The sequence below is a fragment of the Panthera pardus genome, unplaced genomic scaffold (genome assembly GCF_024362965.1).
Source record: "Panthera pardus isolate Hobbes unplaced genomic scaffold, ASM2436296v1 HiC_scaffold_4, whole genome shotgun sequence".
Classification (NCBI taxonomy): Eukaryota; Metazoa; Chordata; class Mammalia; order Carnivora; family Felidae; genus Panthera; species Panthera pardus.
In genome coordinates this window covers 8,917,670-8,942,537 of record NW_026526969.1, presented here as the reverse complement: position 1 = coordinate 8,942,537, position 24,868 = coordinate 8,917,670, and the positions used below count along the sequence as shown (strand labels likewise).

At 53.1% G+C, this 24,868-nt stretch overlaps 3 protein-coding genes and 1 long non-coding RNA gene across 21 annotated transcripts in view; 1 reads left to right on the top strand and 3 right to left on the bottom strand.

Moving 5' to 3' along the window:
- The window catches only part of ZCWPW1 (zinc finger CW-type and PWWP domain containing 1), a 32,605-nt gene extending 31,371 nt beyond the window's left edge, over positions 1-1,234 (bottom strand). For 5 of the 11 annotated variants that reach the window (XM_019422729.2, XM_019422730.2, XM_019422728.2 and 2 more), the window contains exon 1: positions 729-1,234. The gene's annotated coding sequence lies outside the window, so the exon portion shown is untranslated. The remainder of the gene's footprint in view (positions 1-728) is intronic. The other 6 variants (XM_019422733.2, XM_019422735.2, XM_019422732.2 and 3 more) reach the window with 4 other exon arrangements.
- Positions 1,235-1,376: 142 nt separating this feature from the next.
- On the top strand, positions 1,377-7,241 carry MEPCE (methylphosphate capping enzyme). Its single transcript, XM_053894138.1, has 4 exons — positions 1,377-4,349; positions 5,992-6,210; positions 6,389-6,515; positions 6,639-7,241. The coding sequence occupies exons 1-4, from the start codon at positions 2,679-2,681 to the stop codon at positions 6,689-6,691; spliced, it is 2,070 nt and encodes a 689-aa protein (XP_053750113.1). The 5' UTR covers positions 1,377-2,678; the 3' UTR covers positions 6,692-7,241.
- An 819-nt stretch (positions 7,242-8,060) lies between these two features.
- PPP1R35 (protein phosphatase 1 regulatory subunit 35) lies at positions 8,061-9,256 on the bottom strand. The gene is made up of 4 exons (XM_019422739.2): positions 8,949-9,256; positions 8,616-8,868; positions 8,399-8,535; positions 8,061-8,312 (listed from the first exon to the last, which is right to left on the bottom strand). Exons 1-4 carry the CDS (start codon positions 9,183-9,185, stop codon positions 8,139-8,141), a joined length of 801 nt encoding a protein of 266 aa, XP_019278284.2. The 5' UTR covers positions 9,186-9,256; the 3' UTR covers positions 8,061-8,138.
- Positions 9,257-11,414: 2,158 nt separating this feature from the next.
- On the bottom strand, positions 11,415-24,654 carry LOC109251287 (uncharacterized). 8 transcript variants are annotated; one of them, XR_008419214.1, is made up of 7 exons: positions 24,600-24,654; positions 21,118-21,246; positions 19,301-19,515; positions 17,860-17,988; positions 14,406-15,420; positions 13,085-13,891; positions 11,415-11,599 (listed from the first exon to the last, which is right to left on the bottom strand). It is a non-coding gene; the product is annotated as an uncharacterized LOC109251287 (long non-coding RNA). The 8 variants fall into 8 exon arrangements; XR_008419216.1 differs by lacking the exon at positions 24,600-24,654 and having other exon boundaries at positions 14,406-14,506; positions 15,200-15,420; positions 21,118-23,723; XR_002073444.2 differs by lacking the exon at positions 24,600-24,654 and having other exon boundaries at positions 14,406-15,417; positions 21,118-23,723.
- Between the last annotated feature and the right edge of the window lie 214 nt (positions 24,655-24,868).

The following is a 24,868-nucleotide window of genomic DNA, read 5'->3' as shown; positions in this document are numbered from 1 at the left end:
AAAAATAAATTCATGGTGAACTAAAGCTTATTAGTTCAAAGGGCAAAGAAGCACAAAGATATGGCCACTACGCACCAAAACACAGGCTTTCTTTCCTGAGTGCTGATATTCTAAACCTTGCTTTCTGCCGACGGCAACACTTCCACAGGTGCCCCTTAGCCACCTCACATCCGCCTTTGTGTGTTGTTTTCACATTCCCAGGAACCCCTAAATCCCCGCTCCATCTCCCCTCACATGGGTGCCAAGGTCTGAAACTCTAACTCCGCCTTTCAAACCAGCGGTTAGAACTCTTGGTGATCCCCATTTTCCCTCTTTTCTCTCACCAATTCTCTCTTAAGGGCAGCAATTAATATCGGAGTTACCAGAGTCAAAAGTCCCTGATTCCCCTCAATGGGTAAAACAGTACCTTTCTAGCTTCTCTTCCACCTCAGGAACACCCCGCCCCAGGAGATTATTTCCCTCAGCTTCCCGCCTGCGCCCGCACCCCCACCCCTGGAGGAAGCACCAGGATCCTCATTCCCGCTCACTCCGTCCTTGCCCTCCAGGATATTGGATTACTTTTGTTTGTTGAGGGTAGGTTTGCGGGCGGGGGGGGGGGGGGGGGGTGGGTGGAGATGCTAAGGAGGGGTAAGAGTTCGTTGTCGCCCTCAACAGAAAACTTCTCCTCAGAAGACAGAGGACTAGCAGAGCCCAGCCCTTTCATCTACAACCAGAGAAGAGCCAGCTACCTTCTGGAGCAAGGAGGGCCTAAAGACGAGGAGCAGAGTGAGCCACTGCAGCAGTTCTGCAAGCCCCCCAACCTCGGCTCAGTTTTCCCGCCAACAAGGAAAGGCGCGAGGCCACGCACAAGCACCGTTCCCACCCCAGGGGAGTGGTCCGGGGACTGAAGCGCAAGCGCAGCTGAAGCTGCTTCTGCGTTTGCGCAGCTGTCATTTCCGCCATCTTCCAACCAGATGACACGTAAAACTACAAATCCCATAATCCTCGGTGGCCTCACTTTCTTAGGCGACGGGAGCAGCGCCTGATCGTTCGTGAAGCACACCTTCCGTTTACTAACTTTTCCGTCTGTCCCATACTGCCTTTTCCTTCCTCCTTTCGTTTCTTGATTCCTAATCTAACTTTTAGTTTCCTCCACGCCCTATATTGATATTTTAGTTGAGACTATCCGCAAGCCCACTCTCGCCTCTCCCGCCTTCTCTGCCACCAGGACCCGCTCCCTAAGCCCTGGCGGCAGGGAGAACGCGCAACCTGTGGAAAGGGCGCCGAATAGCTTCTTCCCCATTGGCCGAGGCAGGGGGCCCAAAGCAGACCAACCCTCTTCCCCGCCCACACTCGTTTTTATATAAGGCTGCACGAAGACACCGTGTGCTTGGGAAGGCCTGCGTGCGAGGTGGCGGTGGTAGTAGGGGGTGTACTGCTATTGGTGGCCGTGGTGGGCGTCGGGTCGCAGTCCGAGGGCTGGGGGATCGCACACAGGCGTTGGGTGGTGGGAGGGGGTGTTGGTGCCAGGGCTGTTAAGTGTGGAGGCGAAAAGGAGGGCGTGGTGTCCTCAGGTGATCGCGATTGGGGGAAGGCGGAGGAGCGAGAGAACGACTCGGCCGTTTCGGGGGAAGAGGAAGTTGGACAACATCGGCTGTTTTAGTGCCTTTTTTTTTTTTTTTTTTTCAGTTCAGCAGAGAATATTTCTCAGGGGGGTGAGTTACAATGACTTATTGTATTTCGCTGAGGACAGTTTGTAGGAAAACCGTCTGTACGCTCCTCTCCTTCTCTTCCTCTACTTTTAGGTTTACCCCCTCCGTTCCCTCGGAAGCCTTTCTAAGTAGGTAGGCGGGAGGGGTGGGGGGGACCAAATATGAATAATTCATGAGGTCCGCCCCGCTCTTTTGGCCACGCCCCTTCGGATCGTGCTGACGCGCTTGCGTGAACCAAATCTGAGGAAGCGACGTAACAGTTCCCGCCTCTAGGGTGGAGGGCGGGGTGTCATCTCCAGCACGTGCTGTTTCTACCCGCGCAAGCCCAAAGGGTGTGCGCAGGCGCTGCCCGCCAGGGGGAGGAAGGAGGCGGGGTAGGGAGGTTGCTGGGTTTAGAGCCGGGCGGAGACCGCTGAGACTCATTCCTCAGGAACAAGGGTCGGGTGTCAAGGAGACCTTTTCACACCAGCTCCCCGTCCCCCGCCTACGGTGGGTGGGATCGCGCGGCAGAGACAAAGGATATCAGTAGGGACGGACATAGCTGCGAAGGGAAGTAGGGTGTCAATTTGGGGTGGTGGGCTTTGGGGAGGGCTGAGGTGGGCTATATTTAAACTCCCAGAGCCGTTAAGTTGGTTCGTACTCTGATGCGCGCGCAACCAGGGTGGTGGCGGAGTGCGCATGCGTGGTTCAGGGGCAAGAGGAACGCGCTCTAGCAGTGCGCGCTCGCGGCGAAGCGGTAGTGGTAGAGGAGAAAGAGCTCGGCGCACGCGCGGTTGACTCCTCGAGTTGTTCCGTTCTCGCGGGCATCTTGTTTTGGTCTCGCGGGCGAGTGGGGCGCGCTTCGGGGGAGGCGCGAGACCAGGCGAGAAGAGCAGAGCTGCGCGCGCACTTGGGGAGGGGGGGGGAAGAGAGCGGGCTCTAGGGAGGGGGTTAAGCCCCCTAGTCCCCTCTTCGTTGCCCTCGCCTGGGACGGAATAAGGGGAGGAAATGATCGAGATGGCGGCGGAGAAGGAGCCGTTTCTGGTGCCGGCCCCGCCGCCGCCGCCGCTCAAAGATGAGTCGGGCGGAGGGGGCGGCCCCACGGTGCAACCGCACCGAGAGGCCGCCTCCGGGGAGCTCTGCGGCGGGACGCAGCGTGGGCCGGGCCCGCGCGCTCATTCGGCGGGGGCCCCGGCTTCTGGGGCTGGCAAGGAGAGTCCTGGGGCTACATCCACTCGGGGAGGCCAGTCGCAGCAGCATCGAGGGGACAGCCCCCAGGCGCAGTCGCACGGGGAGGCCCGCTTGTCCGATCCCCACGGGCGAGCCGCTCCCCCTGACGTCGGGGAGGAGCGACGGGGAGGGGGCGGAACAGAACTGGGTCCCCCTGCCCCTCCTCGGCCCCGTAATGGCTATCAGCCCCACCGGCCCCCTGGGGGAGGTGGGGGCAAAAGGAGAAATAGTTGTAATGTAGGAGGGGGTGGTGGAGGCTTCAAACATCCAGCCTTCAAGAGGCGCAGGCGGGTTAATTCGGACTGTGATTCTGTGTTACCCTCCAACTTTCTCCTGGGAGGCAATATCTTTGATCCACTGAACCTGAATAGTCTCCTGGATGAGGAAGTGAGCCGCGCACTCAATGCAGAGACCCCTAAGTCATCTCCACTTCCGGCCAAGGGGCGAGATCCAGTGGAGATCCTCATCCCCAAAGATATTACTGACCCGCTCAGTCTCAATACTTGCACTGATGAGGCCCAGGTAGTACTTGCATCGCCACTCAAGACTGGTCGGAAGCGGCATAGACACCGGGGACAGCACCACCAGCAGCAGCAGGCATCTGGAGGGAATGATAGCCACTCTGTACTTCCCACAGCCCCCCTCACTCCCTCACTCCATGGGGAGGGCGCCACACAGCAGCAGCGGCATAGGGGCCAGAACCGGGATGCCCCCCAGCCCTATGAACTCAACACAGCCATCAACTGCAGGGATGAGGTCGTGTCTCCCCTTCCATCTGCCCTACAGGGTCCCTCAGGCTCCCTTTCAGCCCCTCCAGCTGCCTCAGTTACCTCTGCACCCCCGTCTTCCTCCTCACGACATCGCAAACGTCGCAGGACTTCCAGCAAGTCAGAGGCAGGGGCCAGGGGTGGAGGCCAGGTTCCCAAGGAAAAGGGCCGGGGGAGTGGGGGAGGCCGCCACCACCACCACCTCTACCCACTACCTGCAGCAATCTTCAAAAAGCAACAGTGCAAGTTCCAGTATGGGAATTATTGCAAGTACTATGGTTACCGCAATCCTTCCTGTGAGGATGGGCGCCTGCGAGTGTTGAAGCCTGAGTGGTTTCGGGGTCGGGACGTCCTAGATCTGGGCTGCAATGTGGGCCACCTGACCCTGAGCATTGCCTGTAAGTGGGGCCCATCCCTCATGGTGGGCCTGGATATCGATTCCCGGCTCATCCACTCTGCCCGCCAAAACATCCGACACTACCTGTCAGAGGAGCTGCGTCTGCCACCCCAGACTTCTGAGGGGGACCCAGGGGCAGAGAGTGAGGAAGGGACCACAACCGTCCGAAAGAGAAGCTGCTTCCCAGCCTCACTGACAGCTAGCCGGGGTCCCATTGCTGCACCCCAAGTTCCCTTGGATGGAGCAGACACATCAGTCTTCCCCAACAATGTTGTCTTCGTCACGGTAAGGGGGTCTGAAGGCTCTTGGGATAGGGGCCAGGTGTGAAGATGAGATTAAATAGGAACAAAACAGAGGAAAGTTATGACCCAGAGGGATTTCTGCATGCACTCCTTGCTGGGAGAACCAGATCAAGAGAGGGGTCTGAATCTGTGACTGCCTCTGCCGAGTGGCACTTTCCTATAATCTGGAAAGCTGGGGGCTCTACCTGGGCTCCTTTGTCATGACTGCTGGCCCCAAGATGGGGTCTGACTCCTTTTGCCCTGCTCCCGGCCTGGCCTGTAATCCAGACCAGTCCACTTTCCCCTGAGGGCTATTGCCAATGCTCACTAGTAGAAGATTTGGTCCAGACCGAAAGTTTGCTCTCCAACCCACTGAATGAAGGTGCATGAAGGGATAGGTGTCAGACATGGAATGTCTTGGGGTGGGAGGAGGAGGAGGGTAGTGGCTAATATTTTGAGAGGGACCTAGATCCAGATTTGGTTGAAGAGTGTTGGTGATCAGGACCCTAAGTGTCTTGGCCTTAGATCATCTCATGTTGACCCTAGATGGTGGAATGGGGAAGAGTCAAAGTCCTCTGCAGGAGGAGGGGGGTATTGTGTCTTCAGTGTCTGTCTCCTGACTGCACATAGCTCTCCATAAAACATTCCAGTTAGGCCGTCTGCAGGAACAGTTGGCAGTGTGTTGGGTTAAGCCTGCAAGAATGGACTTTGCAGAGGGTGTTGATGAGCTTATCATCTAGAAAAGGTTTCCTAAGGGATGGGGCTCTTCACTTCTCTCAGAGAAAGGAAACAGGCCTGGAACTCTGCCAGCTTCAACTACAGGGAAGGAACTACAGGTTCCCTTTCAAACCTGAGTTAGGTCCTTTTACAACGTTGAGTCACTCAGCTGACTTGAGTGGTCTCCCAGATCAATGTTTGTGGGGTGGGAATAAGTACTGGATGGGGTCTCCAGAGAACCTGTGTTTTTTCTGTGAAGTTTCACACCAGTTTTGGGGACCTTGTGGGTAATTTGCTCAGTTTAAAATTATTCAGGCTCCTTTTTTATGTTTGGCTTACCACCAACAGAAAAGGGCAGGAGGGTGGAAAGCAAGAAAATGAGACTTGGGGCCCCCAAGCTGGCTCAGTCGATACAGCATGGGACTCTTGGTCTCCAGGTTGTGAGTTCAAGCCCCATGTTGGACGTGAAGCCTACCTAAAGTTAAAGAAAAAAAAAAAAAAAAAGCTTGGGGAGGGGGGCGGTGCCTGGGTGGCTCAGTCAGTTAAAGTCTGACTCTGGAATTTGGCTCAGGTCATGATCTCACAGTTTGTGAGTTCAAGCCCCGTGTTGGGCTCTGTGCTGGCAGTGCAGAACCTGCTTGTGATTCTCTCTCTCCCTCTCTCTCTCTCTGCCCCTCCCTGCTCGCTCTCTCTCTCTCTCCCTCCCTTTCTCTCTCAAAATAAATAAACTTTACAAAAAGAAAAAAAGAAAATGAGACTCAAAGAGGGCACCATTTGGGAGTTAGTCTCACAAGTGTCAGAGAAGATTGTGGCCAAGGGCTAAGGTGAGGCTGTAGGACTTTCTGTCTTAGAGGCTACAGGGTGGGTTGTGTGGGGGCAGTGGTTCTTTTATTGCCTCTGTTGACCTTGCTCCCAATTCTTGCCCTCAGGGTAACTATGTCCTGGATCGAGATGAGCTGGTGGAGGCCCAAACACCCGAGTATGATGTCGTGCTCTGCCTCAGCCTCACCAAGTGGGTGCACCTGAATTGGGGAGATGAGGGGCTAAAGCGCATGTTTCGCAGGATCTACCGGCATCTACGTCCTGGGGGCATCCTGGTCTTAGAACCCCAACCTTGGTCATCTTATGGCAAGAGAAAGACTCTCTCGGTGAGTTGGGATTTTGGTGGAAATTGGGATATCCTTCCTTTAGTTGAGACAAGAAAGGCCTCAAGGAAGCAGAAAGAGAAGTACTTTCTGAACAAGGTGAATAGGCCCCCTGGGTGGGTATCATTCCACGCCAGGGAAAAGCCAGCAAACTAAAGTGGTCCCCTGCCCTTCTCCCTAGGAAACAATCTATAAGAATTACTATCGAATCCAGCTGAGGCCAGAGCAGTTCACTTCCTACCTGACCTCCCCAGAGGTGGGCTTCTCCAGCTATGAGCTTGTGGCTACACCCCACAACACCTCCAGAGGTAAGGTTGGCTGATTTGGTGAGAATGGGGAGGGATGTCGAGGCTGGCCCTGAAAGAAAGCTACAGACCCTGTGGAGTCTTGAAGTCCTGCCAACCCCTACTAATTGCATACTCTCTCCTCAGGCTTCCAGCGTTCTGTGTACCTGTTCCACAAGGCCCGTTCCCCCAGCCACTAAGTGGCCCCCTGAACAGAAAGTGTGAAGAAGCTACCCACTGCTCTTAAGGACCTGGGGGAAAAGGAAAGTACCCCAAGGTCTTTCCTTTCTGGCTCCAAAAATCGTTTCCTTTCTCGGATCTGCAAAGAAAGCTTCTCCTATGTTGCTGCCCCAGCCTCCTCCCTCCACCTCTGCAGCAAGCCCATCCGTGCTGGAGTTACCGACATCTTCATCTCCACCCTTCCCCACCACCCCCCAGCTTACTGGGCTGGATGGCATGGACTGTTTGCTGACCTGTTCTCCTCGGGTATGGGAGGTGGGGGGTATCAAGTTCTCTAGCCTCTTCCTTCTGTTCTCCAAAGGAGATTCCCATTTCTCCTCAGCCCTTGTCCCTAGCTGCGTTTCAGTGGACCACAGATAGATGGACTGAGGGTTAAGAGGGGGAAGTTTGGCAGGGAAGCATGCAGGTACTGTGAAAATCGTTCCCTCTGCTGACCCCCATTGGGAGAGGGGGTTGGGTCTGGAATGTAAGAACAGCACAATAAATTGATGTTCAGGGCAGTGGCCCCCACACTGGTTTCTGGCACTTTCTAGCTGGTGGGGAAGGGATGGTGCCACCCAGTAGAACCTGTGCTTCCTCTGCCCAAACTAGAGTCACAAGGAAGAGGACAGAGTTTTCAGTGAGTGTTGAATGCTAGTGACATCCACACACAGAACTCTAGTCTGGAAGAAGGGGTATAATATGAATTCTTAAGTGGAAATTGAGAAAAGAGGCCATCTCCCCTCCCCAAAAAATCTCACTGACAAAAATTATTTTGTGGGAGCTTTGGACAGAGGCAAATTTACAACTTAGGAAGAATGAACAGTGGAGTTGAAGTAGAACTAGAAAAAAGGCAGTATGGACCAGACTGCCCACCTGCTCCAGGATTACCCACCCACCTGTGTTGTAATGTGCAACTAGATGAATAGGCAATTTAACATGAAGCTCTTTAGCAGCTTGTCAAGCTGTTTCTGGAACTTGGAATATTCATTCAACAACTACTGAGCAACCGTGGATGTGGTGAAACAAGCTGAGAAGGCTCTAAGAGGCAGAAGCAAGGAATTAATTTAAATAACTGGGTGTGAATGGCTAGTTGCCTTGCAGGCTCCTTGAGCCTTTAGGGAAGAAGGCCTCCCTAAAGGGTTACAGACTGAGACCCACATGTTCAAGTGACCCGAAATAAGTAGCGCAAAGGAACAAATGCAGTGTCTGCGACTGAAGGGGGTGGGGAGGGTGGGACAGTGTTAACTTGCTAGCACTACCGAGTTCCTAAAAGACCAAAAACTTGACTTCCAGACAGCTTCCAACCTGAGGCTTGACCTCATTTTAAGGCTCCCAAGAAGAGTCCCATTTGTTAGCAAAGCCACTTTATTCTGAAAAAGTTTTTGACACAAATATACGAACTAGCAATCCCGGGAGCCTTCACGTCTACGCTTCCCATCGCCTCAGTGTCCGGTGCATGAGGAAGGTATCTTCTGAAGGGCGGGGCCGGAGTTGGAGACGCAGAGGAGGCAGACCGTCCACGGTCAGGTGTGGAGACTCATAAAATAATGTTTCTGGGTCACAAAGGATGGTCATGTCTGGCCCTGGCCCAGGTGGCTCCTGTTGGGAATTGGGAGCCCAAAGTGAGGTTACACTCGGGAAGGGGAGGAGGGCACAAGGCCGAACCTCAAGCCCAGGTCCCTCACCTTTGGGGGCGGGGCTCGGGCCTGCGGTGGTAGGAGCGCCAGTTTCTCCCTCAGCGCCGCGTTCAGAACCTGTTCCTCCGGCACCTGCAGGCTCACCAGGTCTCGGAAGAGCCGCTTGGAGCGCGGCACGTTCAGCCCTGAGACCGCAGGGGGAGCGGAGGTGAGCGGCGCCTCTCAACCCCACTCCCGCGCCCCGCCGGCCGTCTCTCTCTCTCACCCTCGGCCACGCTCTCCTCCAGGCCGCAGCGGGTCTGGAACGACTTTCTCAGCTGTTCCTCCACGGCCTTCGCGGCATCGAACTGGCCCTCGGCTGCAGCCCGCGCGGCCTGCAACTCGAGACTCAACGCCAGGCTGCTCTGCTGCGCGGGCGCCCCCAGGTCCTGCGGCGCCGAGAGCTTCTCGCTGGGTGCGGCGGCGGCCAGCAGCGGCTCGGACCGCACAGGGGAGAGCGGTGCCAAGCGAAAGCGTACCTGGGAGCAGAGAGTGGGGCGGTGAAGAGGTGGGCGCGGGCTCGTCTGCGGGCTGGCGGGCAGGCCTTCCCCCAGCTCACCTGCCGCCCCTTGCGGGCCCCGCCCCGCCGGTCCGCCCGCCCCTTCCGCCGCCCAGGGCTGCAGGTCGGCCGTTCGGGGGTCTCGGACCGCGGGCTCAGGCTCAGGCTCAAATCCAGGCCAGGCTCGGGAACAGGGGCTCTGGGCTCCGGGGCGCGGGGTTCCGGGGGTGGCCCTGGGGCCGCCACGGCCTCCTCCCCTTCGACCAATTCCAGCCCTGGCTCCTCACAGCCCATCATCTTGGTCTGGCTACCAGAGTGCAAGGTCTCTGGAGGCCAGGGGTCACAGAACACAAACTCACCGCCCCTCTCCCCCCCCCGCCTCCCCTTCCAGACGTCGCTACCGGAAACCGCTTGCCCCTACCCAAACGGGGCGGAAAGACCAGCCCCTGCCCCACCCCATCGGCTCTTCTAAGCGTCATTTCCGTTACTCCCCTCCCTGTCTCCCCGAGGCCTTCCGCCCACAAAACCTCGGCCCCACCCCTAAGCCAAAGTTTCAGAGCTGGAGCCCGCGGAGGCCCTACGGGTCCTCACGAGGACCATTTCTTCTTTGGAAACCTGGATGTGGCGTCTTTTTCCTGCAGTCTTGATCTGACTTCTGCTCGAAGCCGGAGTGTGCGTGTGTCAAGTCTTTTATGCCAAATGGGACAGCTTTAACTGAACGGTCAGGCGCCCTCACGTCGGCCCTCCCTACTCGGTGCCTTCACGGCATCTCCGTGTGTTTCGTCGCCTGCCAACTGCGACGGGAGCTTCCCAGTATGAGTGAGGGAGAAGCTCTCTGACCCCCCAGACCCGGCTTCTTCCCGGGACTCTGGGCGTTCATGGTTGCCTCGGCAAGAACTGCCTCGTTCAGCCTTGCAGCCGTTTGTGACTTTTTCCCCTTCGAGGGCTCTCTAAAATATTCGTCTCTTTAAAATTGGTGTCTGTAGGGGCGCGACCCACTCTTGATTTCGACCCAGGTCATGATCCCACGGTTGTGGGATCCAGCAGGGGTGGGGCTCTCCGCTGAGTGTGGAGCTGCTTGAGATTCTCTCTCTCTCCCTCTGCCCCTCTCCCCTCCTCGCGCAGTCTCTCTCTCTCTCTCTCTTAAATAAAAAATAAATAAATAAAAATAGTTACCTGTATGTTGAGTACAGTTTTTAAAAAGAAAAAAAAAAAAAAGGCTCGGGGGATTGCAGGGCAGGAGACTGGATCGCTTGCCCGTTTCCTGTGTTCCTTGGGGCAGGTCCTCTCAGTTCTGTGAGCCTCTTTTGTCTTGTGTGAAATGTGCTAAGTTGGGCTCATGACTCTTGAGGTTCTCCCCAGATGGGTTATTACTCCGTCAACAGGCAGTTTGTGTGCCACTTTGCAGTTTGAGTGTTTTCACATGCTTTATCGTACTGAAAACTGCTGTGGAAGAAGGCATAGATAGCTACGTGCATTAAAAAAAAAGAAAGAAAAAAATGTTTCTGAGGATCTCAGGGGTGAAACACTAGAGGCTATCCTGTCTTCAGCAGGAAAGTATACAAATTCCTCTACTATTCATTTGTGACAGGGAGTGGGGAGGTACAAATGTAAATTCCTGCGTTTTTTTTAAGTGGAAATATAACTCAAAAACTTTGTAAGAAGGAGCGAACAAAATGAAAGCAAAAGAGGCTAGACTTTGATATACTTTGTTTTGTGTGTTTGACTTTGAAGCCTATGTTTTCCATAGCTATATGACAAAAATTAATTTTTAAAACTCAGCCCCTATGGGGCATCTGGGTGGCTCAGTCCCTTAAGGTCAGACTCTTGATTCCGGCTCAGGTCATGATGTAACAGTTAGTGAGTTTAAGCCCCGCATCCGGCTCTCTACTGTCAGCACAGAGCCTGCTTTGGATCCTCTGTCCCCATCTCTCTCTGCCCCTCCCCTGCTCATGCTCGCTCTCTTTCTCTCAAAAAATAAAAAATATTTTTTAAAAATCCCTAAAAGTTGAAAGTAAAATGAAATAAATGAACCTAAATGTGTTTCTACATGGTGGCCTAACTTAATACGGAAGGGAGCTTTTCTGAATGACTTGAAAACATAAATTTAACTGTACATCCCAAAGATCTACCCTAAGGACAAAATTAACTGCCATTAAAAAAAAACAAAAAACAAAAAACAAAAAACACCTGCCCTAAAACCTTAAGTTATATTCAGTAGTCATGTGGGAAATAGGTAAAAATGTGTAGGACAAAACATACTTATGTTAATAGTATCAGAACTGGAATTTTCACCTAGTAGAAAAGAGATACATATATAAAATCAATGATGTCATGCAAATTATCTGCCATATTGAATTTAGGAAGTATCTTATGAACCCCTGGTATATTGTAGTTTAAATTGAAAAGCGTATCCTAGTTCTGTCCACTGAAAAGCCGTTAGAAACAATGATGGACCCAGTAAGCACCCATGGCCCCCAGAATGTGGTAGCTAATTCCATAGCCCTGAGCACTTCAAAACTCATACATGGTTATAGCAGCTTTATTCATAATAGCCAAGAACTTGAAACAACCCAAATGTCCTTCACCAGGTAAATAGTTAAATTACGGAGGTGCCTGGGGGGCTCGGTTGGTTAAGTGACCAACTTCGTCTCAGGTAGTGATCTCCCGGTTCATGAATTCGGCCCCACATTGGGCTGTCTGCTATCAGCCTAATAAACAAACAAACAAATAAATGTTAAACTATCGTATATCCATACTATAGAATGCTACTCAGCAATCAAAAGGAACATACTATTGGTACACAACAACTTGGATGAATTAGCTAGGTTATGCTGAGCCAAAAAAATTATAATAAAAGCTGGGGTGCCTGGGTGGCTCAGTCGGTTAAGCATCCGACTTCAGCTCAGCTCATGATCTCACGGTTTGTGGGTTTGAGCTCCACATTGGGCTCTGTGCTGACAGCTCGGAGCCTAGAGCCTGCTTCAGATTCTGTGTCTCCCTCTCTTTCTGCCCCTCCTCTCTCAAAAATAAATAAACATTTTTAAAAATGCATCAAAATCTCCTGGATGGCATGTTAAAACACAGAATGCCAGGCTCCAGCAAAGAGTTTCTGATCCAGTAGGTCTGTAGTATGGCCCAAGAAATTGAACTTTAAAATTTTTTATTTTATTATTTTTTTTAATGTTTATATATTTTTGAGAGAGAGAGAGACAGAGCATGAGCCAAGAAGGGGCAGAGAGAGAGGGAGACAGAATCTGAAGCAGACTCCAGGCTCTGAGCTGTCAGCACAGAGCCTGACACGAGGCTTGAACCCACAAACCATGAGATCATGACCTGAGCCGAAGTTGGACGCTTAACCAACTGAGCCACCCAGGCGCTCCCCCCAAGAAATTGCATTTCTAATAAACTCCCAGATGATGTTAATGCTGCTGGCCCTAGCCCACATTTTGAGAACCACAACTGGTAAGTGGTGATGTCTCAGCCTACCTCGGCCCCAGGGCCTGACTACCCAGGCTCTTACCCATAACCCCTAGTGCTTCCCAACCTGCAAGTGGGGCAGGTGGCATAAAAGAGGTCTTTGGGCAAATACTATTTGGGATATACAACTTGGGGAGAAATGTGGCAGTTCCCCCCAGACTTTGCTGCTCCCCCCTCCCACTCCCAGGTAGGCCCACCCAGAAGCTACTGAGCCTTTGGCCTAGGGCTAGTCCTGGGCCCTCTCCTACTTCTCAACTCCTTTCCTGGCTGATTTCCACAGCTCCTAGACCAAGCGATCAACAACTGTGAGTGTGTGCATTTGGGTGAAGGGTGGTGTAGGAGGCTGAATAATGACCTCCCAGAGACATGAGACCCAATCCCAAGTCTCCTTAAAAGAGGGAGGCAGCAAAGAGGAGACAATGTGAGAGAGATCAGAGTGGCCACCAGAGGCTGGACGAAAGCAAAGAATGGATTCTCCTCCGGAGCCTCTGGAGGGAGCACAGCTCTCCTTGCACCTTGATTTTGGCTCAGGGAAACTAATTTCGGACTTCTGACCTCCAGAACCATGAGAGAATGAATTTATGTTGTTTTAAGGCACTGAGTGTGTGGTAACTTGTTATGGCAGCCCCAGAAAACTAATACAGTTGGGGGAAAAGTCTGGGCAGCACCTCGGGCTTGGGTCACCGTGTTCCCCAGGATCTCACCCACACTCTCACCTTGGCAGCATCCCGATCCCTTGGAGGGCTGAGATTGGAGGCCCCTTGGTGAGAAGGATCTGGTCATGAAGGACCATCTTGTCCTGAGAAGGCTTCCCCAGGCTCCAGAGAGTTACCAAGGGAAACAGGTAAAGACAGGAGGAGGAAGAGTGGGACGCGGGAGACAGACAGGTGGTGTATTGGAGGCACTGGGGAGGGAAGCCTGGTGTTGGCATTATAGAGGAATGACTCACTGGGGTCCCTCCATGTAGGGAAAGGGATGGGGGCCATATCAGCACAGAGGGAGGGGCCATTAGGGGAAGTCTTGTGTGAAGAAGTTAATGGTGAGGGTCTCTGTCCAGCAATGCCCATCCAACGGCCTCCAACATCTCAAGGTCCAGGGAGTGGCCACACAGCTGGTCACTGATCATGTCCAAAGTATCAGGCAACCATGGCAACCAGGAAGCGTGCTCAAGAAACTGAGGCCTTAGACACTGAGTTTTAGGAGACCAAAACCTGGGCTGCTAGCAGAGCCCTAGGAATTAGGACCCAGCCCCCACACCCCACCCCTGACAAGCTCCTCTCTGCCATGCACTGTGTCAGTCCTTACCCCAAGAAAACCCCCAAATGTCCAGCACATTTCCTATCTGCATCCTAGGCTGAAGAAAGGCGTGTTGCTCTGGCACCAATCAGCTGAGCAAAGATCTGGAATTGGGTTGGTTCTAGGCTGGAGGGATTGAGGGGCCACAAGCAGGAACCAGGTAGTCCAGCAGGAAGTGAACTTGGCAGAGAAAGAGGCCTTCCACACTGCTGTCGCCAAAGATGTGCCTGTGGGCACAGATATCACATCTGCTGCCCCAGGTCCATAGTCCACGCTTGGGGACAGAGAGAGGAATAGGAGGGACTCACATCCCAGAGAGGACTGAGCCTGGGTCCAGAAGCCAAAGGACTCCCCCCCACCCCCACCCCCTCCAGCAACACCATCTCTTTCCTCTTTAGGCCTTAGTCTTCTCATTATTAAAGGTGGAGGTACTATATTAGTTGATCTCTGAGCAGCTTCTGTTCCAGGCAGTACATCCCCTCCCCCAAACACCACACACACACACACACACACACACACACACACACAGTTCAGTCTTTTGCCACCACCCAGGGGATGGTCCCCTCCCCTTGGCATCTCCTGCAACCAGCCCCTTCCTCTCTCCTTCCCAAGACTCTCACTTCTCCCCAGGACTCTAGCATCTCCCCTCCCCACCAGCCATGGCAGTCTCCCCAGCCAGCCCCCAGCCAGCAGTGGCAATTCAGGATGACTGGATAGATGTGTCCGACCAGCCAGGCCTACCAGGCACCGCAGGAAGCAGTGAGTATCCTGATGCAACTTAAAAGTGGCAGGTCTGAGGATGGATGCTGGAGATCCACTGCTTCTTGGCAAAAGAGAAAACCCTAGAAGCAGAAAGTGGGTGCAGTGAGAGCTGGAGCGGTGGAGCAGGTCAGATCTCCTGCCGGGAGCAAGCTCCGTGCTTTGGGAGTCATCCAGCGAGCAAGGAACTGAGGTAACACAGGGCACAGGTCAAATGGAGGAACAGGAGAAGCCCTGGAATGGGAAGCCATCATTCCAAGAGAGCCCCACATGGCCCGAAGCTAAGCTGGGACATTGGGCACCAAGACCAGGGTTCCCCAATCTGATCAAAATCTCCTCTTCCTTCTCTACCTTCAGGCCAGTGGCCCCAGCTCAGGGTGTTCCCCCTTACCCAATGCAGCCTAGATATCTCTCCCCTCCTCCACTTCCAAGAGACTGGTCCTCCATATCCTTCTCTTCCTCTTCTCTAGATCCTAGGCCAGCTTCTATCACTCCACTCCCAGCATCATCTCTGCCCCACTTGGCGCTGGAGGCATCCATGCAGTGAGCTGGATGTTCCTGAGACCATATCCATCCTCTCCAGATCTTCTCTGCCCACCCTCAAATCTGCAGGGTGCCCAGTGTGGTTCTGGGAGGGTGGGGGGAGTCCTCTTTATAGCCCTTATAATATCAGCTTGGAGGATCAACATGCCTGGTTCATAGGGCTCATCCACTTGTCCTGTACTCCCCAGAAATCCCACCAGGAAAATCTCATCTTGCTTACAAGACACTCTCACCTGCAAGGGGTAGTTATGCTTTGGCCGATGAGGTGACCCCCAACACACACACATGTAAGCATGTACTTGTTAACAGGTACAGGTCCCACTGAGGAGCAGCATCAGGTCATGTCACAGAGCACTATCCATCAGAAGAGAGTAGATCCCTTGGGCCAGGCTCTATGAAGACCCCCATGGTCCTGTAGAAAGCCAAATCCGGTGTAGGATGGCAGATGCACCTGCTGGGAAGAGGAGGAACAAACTTGGAGAGATGGTGCAGGGACACTGGGGCAGCCCACAAGGCAATTTTGTGCAAATTAGAAAAATGTGCCCCTTTCCTGAAGCCCTTTACTGCTATGTGGTGAAAAATTGCCCTAATGGTTCCATACATGTCTGTTGATTGTAGACTTGTGCAGTGCACAACCTACACAACAGTAACCGTTGGCCCTGGAGGACGGAGGAGGGGGCTCCTCGAGAGAGAAGGAGGAGGGGCCCCTAGGTTCAGTCAGGGAAATGGGGAAAGCAGTGATCAGTGACATCCAATATCACTAACTGTGGGATCTTAGAGGTGTTACTGAACTCCTCTAAACCACAATTTACTGATTTGGAAACCAGCAGTGATGGCCTTAGGGCCTAAGAGACGGTCTGCCTTCAGGACTAAATGAGGTGATGGATGCAAAGCTCTGTTAGGCATGAAGTGCGAGCTCCGGTGATGGTGGACATGGCAGCAAGAACAGTAGAGCAAGAGGGCGAGAGAGGCTAGCTGTTCCCGGGCAGGGGACAGGTTTCACTAGCTTGTTGAGAAGGGGGTGTGTGTCTGTGTGTGTGTGTGTTGTGTTGTTGTTTTGGCTTTATTTGAGAGCGCGCGCGCGCGCGCGAGAGAGAGAGAGCTGGGGGTGTGGAGGGGTGGGGGGTTGGAGCGAGGGGCTCGATCCCAGAACCCTGGGATCAAGACCTGAGCCGAAATCAAGCCTCAAGACGCTCAACCCAAGCCCGGAATTGTTTTAACTAGAAATTAACTGTCCGGTGGAACCAGTGTCCAACGGCCGAAGTTACCACGGTGGGCGGACCCCGAGGACACGGGGCAGGGGCTCCGTAGGGGCCGCGGCGAGGAGGGGCAGGGGCTCGGGTCTGAGGCTCACACAGGGACGCCTCCCTGTTCGCGGACACTGCCAGGAGGCCCTCCCGCCCCTCCGCCGCCGTGGCCGCCGCCCCTCCAGGCCGCTGCCAGCTCCTACCCTGGGGCCGAGAGAGGCGCGGCGAGAGGGCGGTGGCAAAGCCTCGGCGGATCGGGCGTCCGCGCACGCCAGCGCCACCTGGAGCTCAGGAGAGCGAGGTGGCGGATCGCGCAGGTCCCCCAGCTTGGCGGCCGGCGTGGTGCCGCGCTGTCGTCCCACCCGGACATCCCACCCGGAGCTTGGTGCCCTGGGGCCGGGTCTCCCCGCACCTACACCAGTTGGACCGAGGGAGGAGGCGGCAGAGACCCCCGGGGCGGCCAGGGCCTCAGGGGTTGTGGGGTGACGTCACGGGCTTGGGCCGGTGGCCAGGTTTGGCACGCACTGCCTTCATTGTGTACCCTTCCTATCCTTTCCTCAGTGACTTCAGGGTAAAGTGCAAATTCCTTCAGTTTCCAGCTTTATATCACCTTTCCCACCCAAAGGAAGTCCCCAGGACCCCCGGCTGGAGCCTTCAACTACCCAAGGGGCCTTCCATGACCTTTCCCCAGGGCAGCTTCTGGTGCACGGCCCCCCCCCCCCCCCAGTCCAACCCATCTCAGGTTAAAATATAATTCCCAGGCCTCACTTCAATCCTGGCTTTGAGGCCAGGGATCTGTATTATTTTTCTCCTTTTTAATGTTTATTTAGAAAATTTAATGTTTATTTATTTTTGAGAGAGAGAGACAGAGACAGAGTGTGAGCGGGGGAGGGGCAGAAAGAGAGAGGGAGACATAAAATCTGAAGCAGGCTCCAGGCTGTCAGCACAGCCCAAGGCAGGGCTCCAACTCACAAACCGTGAGATCATGACCTGGGTTGAAGTCAGATGCTTAACCGACTGAGCCACCCAGGCACCACAATGTTTATTTATTTTGCCCCTCACAAGCAGAGGAGGGGCAGACAGGCGGGGGGGGGGGGGGGGGGGGGGTGGGACACAGAGGATCTGAAGCGAGCTCTGTGCTGACAACAGTGAGCCCCATGTGGGGCTCGAACTCAGGAACCAGGAGATCACGTCCTGAGCTGAAGTTGCCCACTCAACAGACTGAGTCACCAGGTGCCCCAGAATCTGTATTTTTAACGAGTTCCCAGGTGATTCTGATGTGTCTGAAAGCTTCGGAATCTAATAGTCTGCATTCCCGCTCAATATGGCAGTGGTTCTCAAACTTCATCTGTCTCGTTAAAACAGATCGGTGGGCCCCGCCCTCAGAGATTCTGATTCAGTGGGTCTGGGGTAGGGCCTGAGAGTCTACGTTTCTACCCATTTTCAAGGTGCGGCTAGTACAGCTGGTCTAGCACCACACCCTGAGAACCACTTCTCTGGTGTGTTTAGAAGACCTATTCACCTGCTGCCAATTCACCATGTATCAAGCCCTGTGCAAGGCACTTCACATTCATGCAGCCGTGTGACATTAAGTATTTACCGTATTTTCCAGATAAGGAAAGTAAGATTCAGACAGGTTAACTCACTTGCTCAAGGTCACACAGCCAGGAAGGATGGGTTTTTCTGAGTTGGCTGTATCTCTTGTGCACTGCTAATTATCTGCCCCCTGAGGGTTTTGCTTGTCTCTAGAAGTCAACCCCGGCACTCCGTGAAGCCTGAAAAGGTACAGGAGAGGGCTTTGAGTCCCGTTCCCACACTGCCCTGGGTTCAGGGGACTGATTTTGCTGGGTGCCAGGTTCTCTGCTCAGAGAGTTCATGAGGAAGGGACTGAGAAGCCACCTTGTGTGGTGCTGACCCCTACTTCCTTTGCTCCCGCTCACATCGAGAGTGGAAGGTCCTGACTTCTCCCTGATTGGCTCCAGAGTCTCCTGGACATTCACCAGGGAATGGGAGGAGGGAAGGACACAGAAAAGGATGGAGTCAGGGCCATCAGAGAGGAGAAAGGAGAGGCAGTGCCGCACAGGTGCCCCGGCACCTGTGCGGTACTGCCTGGAGGTATTGCCCCAATAAGTCCTGGGTGGCAGCCTGTCCTCAGGGGCAGGGACACACAAGTGGAGCCACAGCTGTGGATGGGGTGGAGAGGAGAGCAGGTAAAGGACAGTGTGGTGAGGGAAAAAACAAATCTGAGTAGGCTGTTAGGGACGAGGAGAGTTCTCATCTGTGACTCCCAATTCCTGTCTATTTCACACCGGGCTTCTCCCCGGTCACCTCTGAACCCCCGCTTTCTGTGGGGTAGACCCGAGACAAGGAGTCAACAACCCGTCTGGACAGTGCTTAATCTCCCCTGGCTCTCTCTTCCAGCCCCAGGCTTTGTGTTTCTCCCTGCTTGCTTCTGGGTCTTAAAGGTTTTCTTGGGGAGGGGAGCAGAGTCAGGGAGCCAAAGGCAGGACCCCAAAGGGAGTGAGTCTGAACCCTGAAGCCCATCGAGTGGACAGGCCAGGACCAAGTAGTGCCTTCCCAATGAGTCAGCCTTCCCTACCCCAAACATCCATTGAACACCTCTGCGTGAGGGGCACTGTGCTAAGGTAAGCCTGGGACCCTGGGACACTGCCCAGGGAGGGGGCGGGGACTCAGGGAAGGCTTCTCTGAGGGAGGGGGAGAGAAGCTCTGAAGGGGGAATGGGAGCAAGCCAGGTGAAGAATGTGGGGGAACACCTTTCAAAACTGAAGAATCAGCATCTGCAAAGGCCCAGGGGCAGGAGGAAATAAATGGAAACCAACCAAGCACACTGGAAGTGACAGCAAGGGGAAACCCAGAGAGATGAGGTCAGGCAGGTGGACAGGGACCACCGCCAGGAGCTGAGGTAAGGGGATTGGATTTCATCCTAAGGGCTACAGGACACCCTGAAAAGCACTTACATGAAGAGACGACGTACTCCCAAGTTACACCGCAAAGATCTCTCTAACCCCATATAAAATTTCAAAACTGTATTTGTTTGGTGAAAAATAAGAGTAAATAAGCTCATACCTGTTAGAATGTCTGCCACCAAAAAGACAAGAGGGGTTCCTGGGTGGCTCAGTTAAGCGTCCAACTTCAGTTCAGGTCATGATTTCTCAGTCCATGAGTTGGAGCCCTGTGTCGGGCTCTGTGCTGACAGCTCAGAGCCTGGAGCCTGCTTTGGATTCTGTCTCCCTCTCTCTCTCTGCCCCTCCCCCACTCACACTCTGTTTCTCTTTGTCTCTCTGAAAAATAAATAAACATTAAAACACATTTTTAAAAAGACAAGAGATTATAAGTGTTGGTGAGGGTGTGGAGAAAACACAACACTTGTGCACTGCTGGTGGGAATGTCACTTGGTGCAGCCACTATGGCAAATGGTATGGAGGTTTCTCAAAAATTAAAAATAGAACTACCATGTGATCCAGCAATCCCACTTCTGGAGATTTATCTGAAGAAGAAACAAAAACACTAACTCAAAAAGTATCTGCACCCCCATGTTCATCATAACATTATTTTTTTCATGTTTATTTATTTATTTTGAGAAAGAGAAAGTGAGCAGGGGAGGGGCAGAGAGAGAATCCCAAGTAGGCTCCATGCTGTCAGAGCAGAGCCTGATTCGGGCCTTGAACTCACCAACCGTGAGATCATGACCTGAGTCAAAACTAAGAGTCGGATGTTTAACTGACTGAGCCACCCAGGCACCCCCATCATAACATTACGATAGTCAAGACATGGAAGAAACCTGAAGCTCACTGATGGACCAGCTGAGGTAAGGGGATTGGATTTCATCCAATATATACGATGGAATATTATTCCACAAAAAGAAAGGAAATCCCGCCATTTGTGACACCATGGATGGACTTTAAGGTCATTGTGCTAAGTGAAATAAGTCAGAGAAAGACAAATACCATAAGATCTCACATCGATAATGAATAAACTTTAAGAAATTAAATACATGTCAAGTAATTTTTTAAAAAGTGCCACCTCTATGTGGGAGAGCTGAATAAATGGCATATAGGCACTCAATATTATATTATTTCTGATGACTGCATGTGAATCCACATTCTTTCAAAATAAAAAGTTAAAAAAGAGGATTGTGTTAAAACATTTGCAACTCATATCACAGAAAGGCTTAATGCCCTTCATATATAAAGAGCTTCTAGATATCAATAAGAAATAATAATAAAAACAAACGTATTCAGCACATACTATGTGGCAAGTACTATTCTAAGATTTTTCTGTGCATTAATTCATTAAATCCTCACAACATTCCTACATTACCTCCATTTTGCAGATGAGGTGACTGAGACACAGGTCAAGTAACTTGCCCAAGGCCATACCAGGACTTAAAACCTGGTAGTCTGGCTCCAGAGTGAAGGCTCTTAAATTCGATATTAAACTCTGTGGGCTTCTAGAAAGGACCCATAACCCAGCCGAAAAACCTGTCGGAGCATATAAATAAAGGAAGAACAGCTGGGCCTATTTTTACCACATGGGTAAATGTAGAGGCAGAGAGAAAGCCAGAGAAGGGTAGTACAGACCTGCCCCTGCATCCTGGGGACCAGCCTTCTTAGGGCCTCGTCTGTCCCAGCTTGGGCCAGCCACTGTCACACCTCAGTTGTGCCCTTGCACAGACTCCTTCAACACAAAACATTGAGCCTGTCTTGCAAAACCCGCCCCTCTACAGCCACTCACTGCAGGAGGCACTGAGGGAAAGGGAAACAGGCCATGACTCAGCTTTCACAGGGATAGAGCATCCCAGGTGAGGTGGGCAGACAGGTGTGGGACAGGAGGGCTCAACTCGTGAAACAAAGAGGTCTAAGAAGGGAAGAGGAGATTCCTACCCTTAGGCCATTCCCAGCACCCCAGAATGACCCCACGGGGCAGATAGGCAGCTCCAGCAAGGGGCAGACAGCATTTTCAGCCCTGGGATGTACAATCTTTTCCTTCAGTTAATCTCAGTCTTGCCGCTCCTGAGGGAAAAATGGAAACAAGTGAAAATATAGCTACAGATACCCGCAAGTACATACAGGCACACACATCTGTGTACATGCAGCTACACACACACCCTGTCTGCATGTCTGAGAATAACTGAGGCCAAAGCCTTCGTGCCTGTAGGGGAAGTGAGGGCTGGCTCTCCCTCCTCAGGGCTCAGATATGACAGCGGATGAGGGTGAAGCAGGGAGAGTGACGTGGGTGAAAAGAAGATCTGGTGTCCAGGGCTGAGATTTTTGTCTCTGGGTTCAAAGGTTTAAACCAAGAATGTTTTCCCTGAGTTCAACTCTCTTCGCGGCAGCTTTGGCCTGTTAGGAAACAAGGTTGAGGGAAGTTGAAGGCACCATGTATCTCCCCAACCCTGAAGGCTATGTGGTGGATAAAGAGAGCACAGGACTCAAAGCAGAACCCCTGGAAGCTGGCAGGGAGCACAGCAATCAGTTGCTTCAATCCATTATTTTCTTGGAAGAGCCTGAGGCCCAGTGAAGAAAGGTGACCAGCCCAAGTCCTGCGGTGAAGTGGTAGCAACACTGAGTCCAGCACCAATGGCTTTTGACTCTCTGTCAAGTGCTCTTCCTGGTACTCGCTGCACATGGCATTCTTGGTCATTTCCAAAATGGCATGGCGCCCACAAGACAGCTGGTGGGAGTGTGCTTCCCACATAATAGGTGAAGGTTTACTTTCTGTTTCATTCAGTACAGTTTTGGGCCATGGGGATAGTAACCGTACACTGTCACTCTTAACTGTTATAATAATAACAGCCTACATTTATTGAGTCCTTATACTGTGCTGAGCATCACTTCCTGGATCTTCATGACAACCCTGTGATACAGGTACAACTGCTTTCCCCATTTTACAGATGAGGAAACCAAGGCTCAGAGAGGTTAACAGATTCACCCAAGGTTACACATCCAGGAAGTGTTAGTTTAAACCACTTCCCATGCATTTCACAGCTGCCTCGCAAGTACACTGGTAAATAAATATAATTTCAGATACTGTTAAGTACTAGGTAAAGATAAAGCATGGTGAAAGGCAGAAGATGGCCAAACGGTGGGTCTCTCCTGATCTCTAGGTTGTCAGGGAAAGGGTTCCTGAAGACGTGGTGACATTTGTACAGAATCCAGACTGGCAAGGAGCCCACCGTGCCAAGATCTGAGAGAAGGGCATTTTAGACAAAGGGAACAGTTTGGATTTTCTTCCAAGAATGATTGGAAACTACCGGAAGGTTTCTGCAGGGGTGTGACACGTTTTGCTGTGTGGTGGAGCTGGACAAAAGATTTGGAATCTTCAGGAAATCCGATGATCTCGGAGGAGAAGGGGAGATGGGGCAGAGAACAAGAGCATGTGGGACCAGCACTCTCATTTTGCTGCCCAAATTCCCAGGGCCCTTCTAATAGGATGGGTAAGCTTTGAAAAGAAAGAAGGACGGTGGTCCCAACTCAGACTATCCCTAGTCCTACCACATCTGCCTCATGGGGTGGAACAGATTTGATGGAGGAGAAGGGCCTGGGGTCTGATGGGGATGGGAGGGGAGGGTGTCCAAGGTGGGAGTTTTTCACAAGACTGTCATCAGGAGGCCGATTTCTGTGGAGGTCACTCTGTCCCACACTTCTTTTTGCCAGGAGAGGGCTGGGGTGAGTAAGCATCCTTCCCCACAAATCACTACCCCCAGGAGATTACTTCTGCTTCCCTCCCCATTGGGAAGTTCCTCTCCAGGGCTCTAGGCTGGATTATTTAGGATTTGGAGGAAGGAAGCCACTTGGGTGCACTGAGACATCTGGGAAAAGCAAGTCCTGTGGACTTGTCTTCCATCCCGCCCCTTTCTCTCAAGCAAGTCTCTGTTCCCCTGTTTGGCCAAGTCAAGACAGGACTCCATCATGTCTGGGGAGGGAGAGAGTGGTGGGAGGTGCAAACAGCTCCCTTGGCTGCTGGCTGAACTCACCTTCTTCCTTTCCTCCCCTCCCACTCCCAGGATGTTAAAGAAGCCAAAGAAAAATGAGAGCAGTATTCCTTCCCACAAGCCCACAGGCTCAAGGCTGGAATGGCTCCTGGGCCTGTAGCTACTTGCAAGGCTATTTGCCAGTGACCCTCAGGGGCACCCTTAACCCTGCTCCACCACCCTCTCACTGAAACCTTAAGGTCCCCAGTAGGAAGAGGACTTGGAGGGGCTGATCCTGAATCTTAAACAGTGAGGCAACCATTCCAACCTCTGGACACAGACCCTGTACCAATGCCATTCAGGCCCAGAATGGTTCCTGGCACATAGGGAGATGTGAGGAATAATTGGTAATTGAAAGCTCCAGAAATGAGCCACTGTGTATCAGCCCGTTTTGAGGCCACACCTGAAAACAGGTTTTGACTTCGTGCTAACTAAACTCAAGACAGATTCCCAGTGAAGTCACTTAATGCACTGAACGCCTGCAGTGTAACAGGTATGTGTGTGTATGTTTAACATGTATGTTACATGTCCCCTCTGAGCTGGACTCATTAATTGGATCAATGAAAACGGCATGATCTTATTAAACATGACCCTTCTGTCCCTGGTTTCTCTTACAAAAAACGGAAGCAATAATACCTCATCATAAAGCTGCTATGAGAATTACTTAGAACAGGACATAAAAAATAATTGCCATAGGTACTTAATAAGTGGTGGCTGGTATCACTGTGGCTGTAAAGGTTGAGGTGCGGTGGACAGCTAATAGGCTCAGGGTAGCAGAGCTATAGGACTGGGCAGCCAGGTGCAGTTCCCGACTTTTGGGAAAGATGCCCCGGATTCCCAGCAAGGGGGCCCAACTCCTCCAGAGCAGTGAGGGATCGGGAAGCGGTGAGGGGAGTAGTTTGCTGACTCTTCTAGTGAATTGGGCGCTTCCAGCAACCCTCCCCGTTGCTCCTCATTACCCCCGCCCACCCCCTATCCCCCAATCCCCGCTTTGCTCACGCCCACCGCCTATTCACCACTAACCTCTACGTGAGCAAGGCCCAGCAACACAGCCAGCCGCACCCTCCCTCCTCCTCCCCTTCCCCCCTACCACCCCGCCCCGGGGCCTCTGCTGTCATCCCTTCCTCCTTCGCCAAGCCACCCCCAAGGCCCGTGAACACTGAAATCCCCTAATTTTGCAGACTTGTGACATATCCCTGCTTTTCCTTGGGGAGCCACCTCTGCGCCTCCGCGTGGACCAGCAAAAGGGCGGACTAAGTCCGAGAGGGGACCTGCGGTTCCACGGTCTCCTTCCTCTTGCCTCCCGCCACCCCCACCCCCCCACCAGCCTCCTCCAACCGCCTCGGCCTCCCGCCGGGCCGTTCGCCCCGGGGCGCCAGGCTGACACCCTACCGGGAAGCAGGACTCTCGGCCCTGGGGCGCCTTTGCCCGGCGGCCGCACCCCCCCCCCCCCCCCCCCCGGTCTCCCCTGCGTCCCCGCGCTCCCGCCCCCCGCCCTTGGCGCCGCTGGGAACCCTGGGAGGTGTAGTTTTGCGCCGCTCTCGGCCGGGGCGCGGCCAGCTGGGCCTGCGTGCCTTCCCCACCGTCGCTTGTCCGGCTCCCTCGCTGCGGCGGAGCCCTCGAGCGCCAGAGGGGCTCGTCAGTGCGCTGGCCGTTGGAGC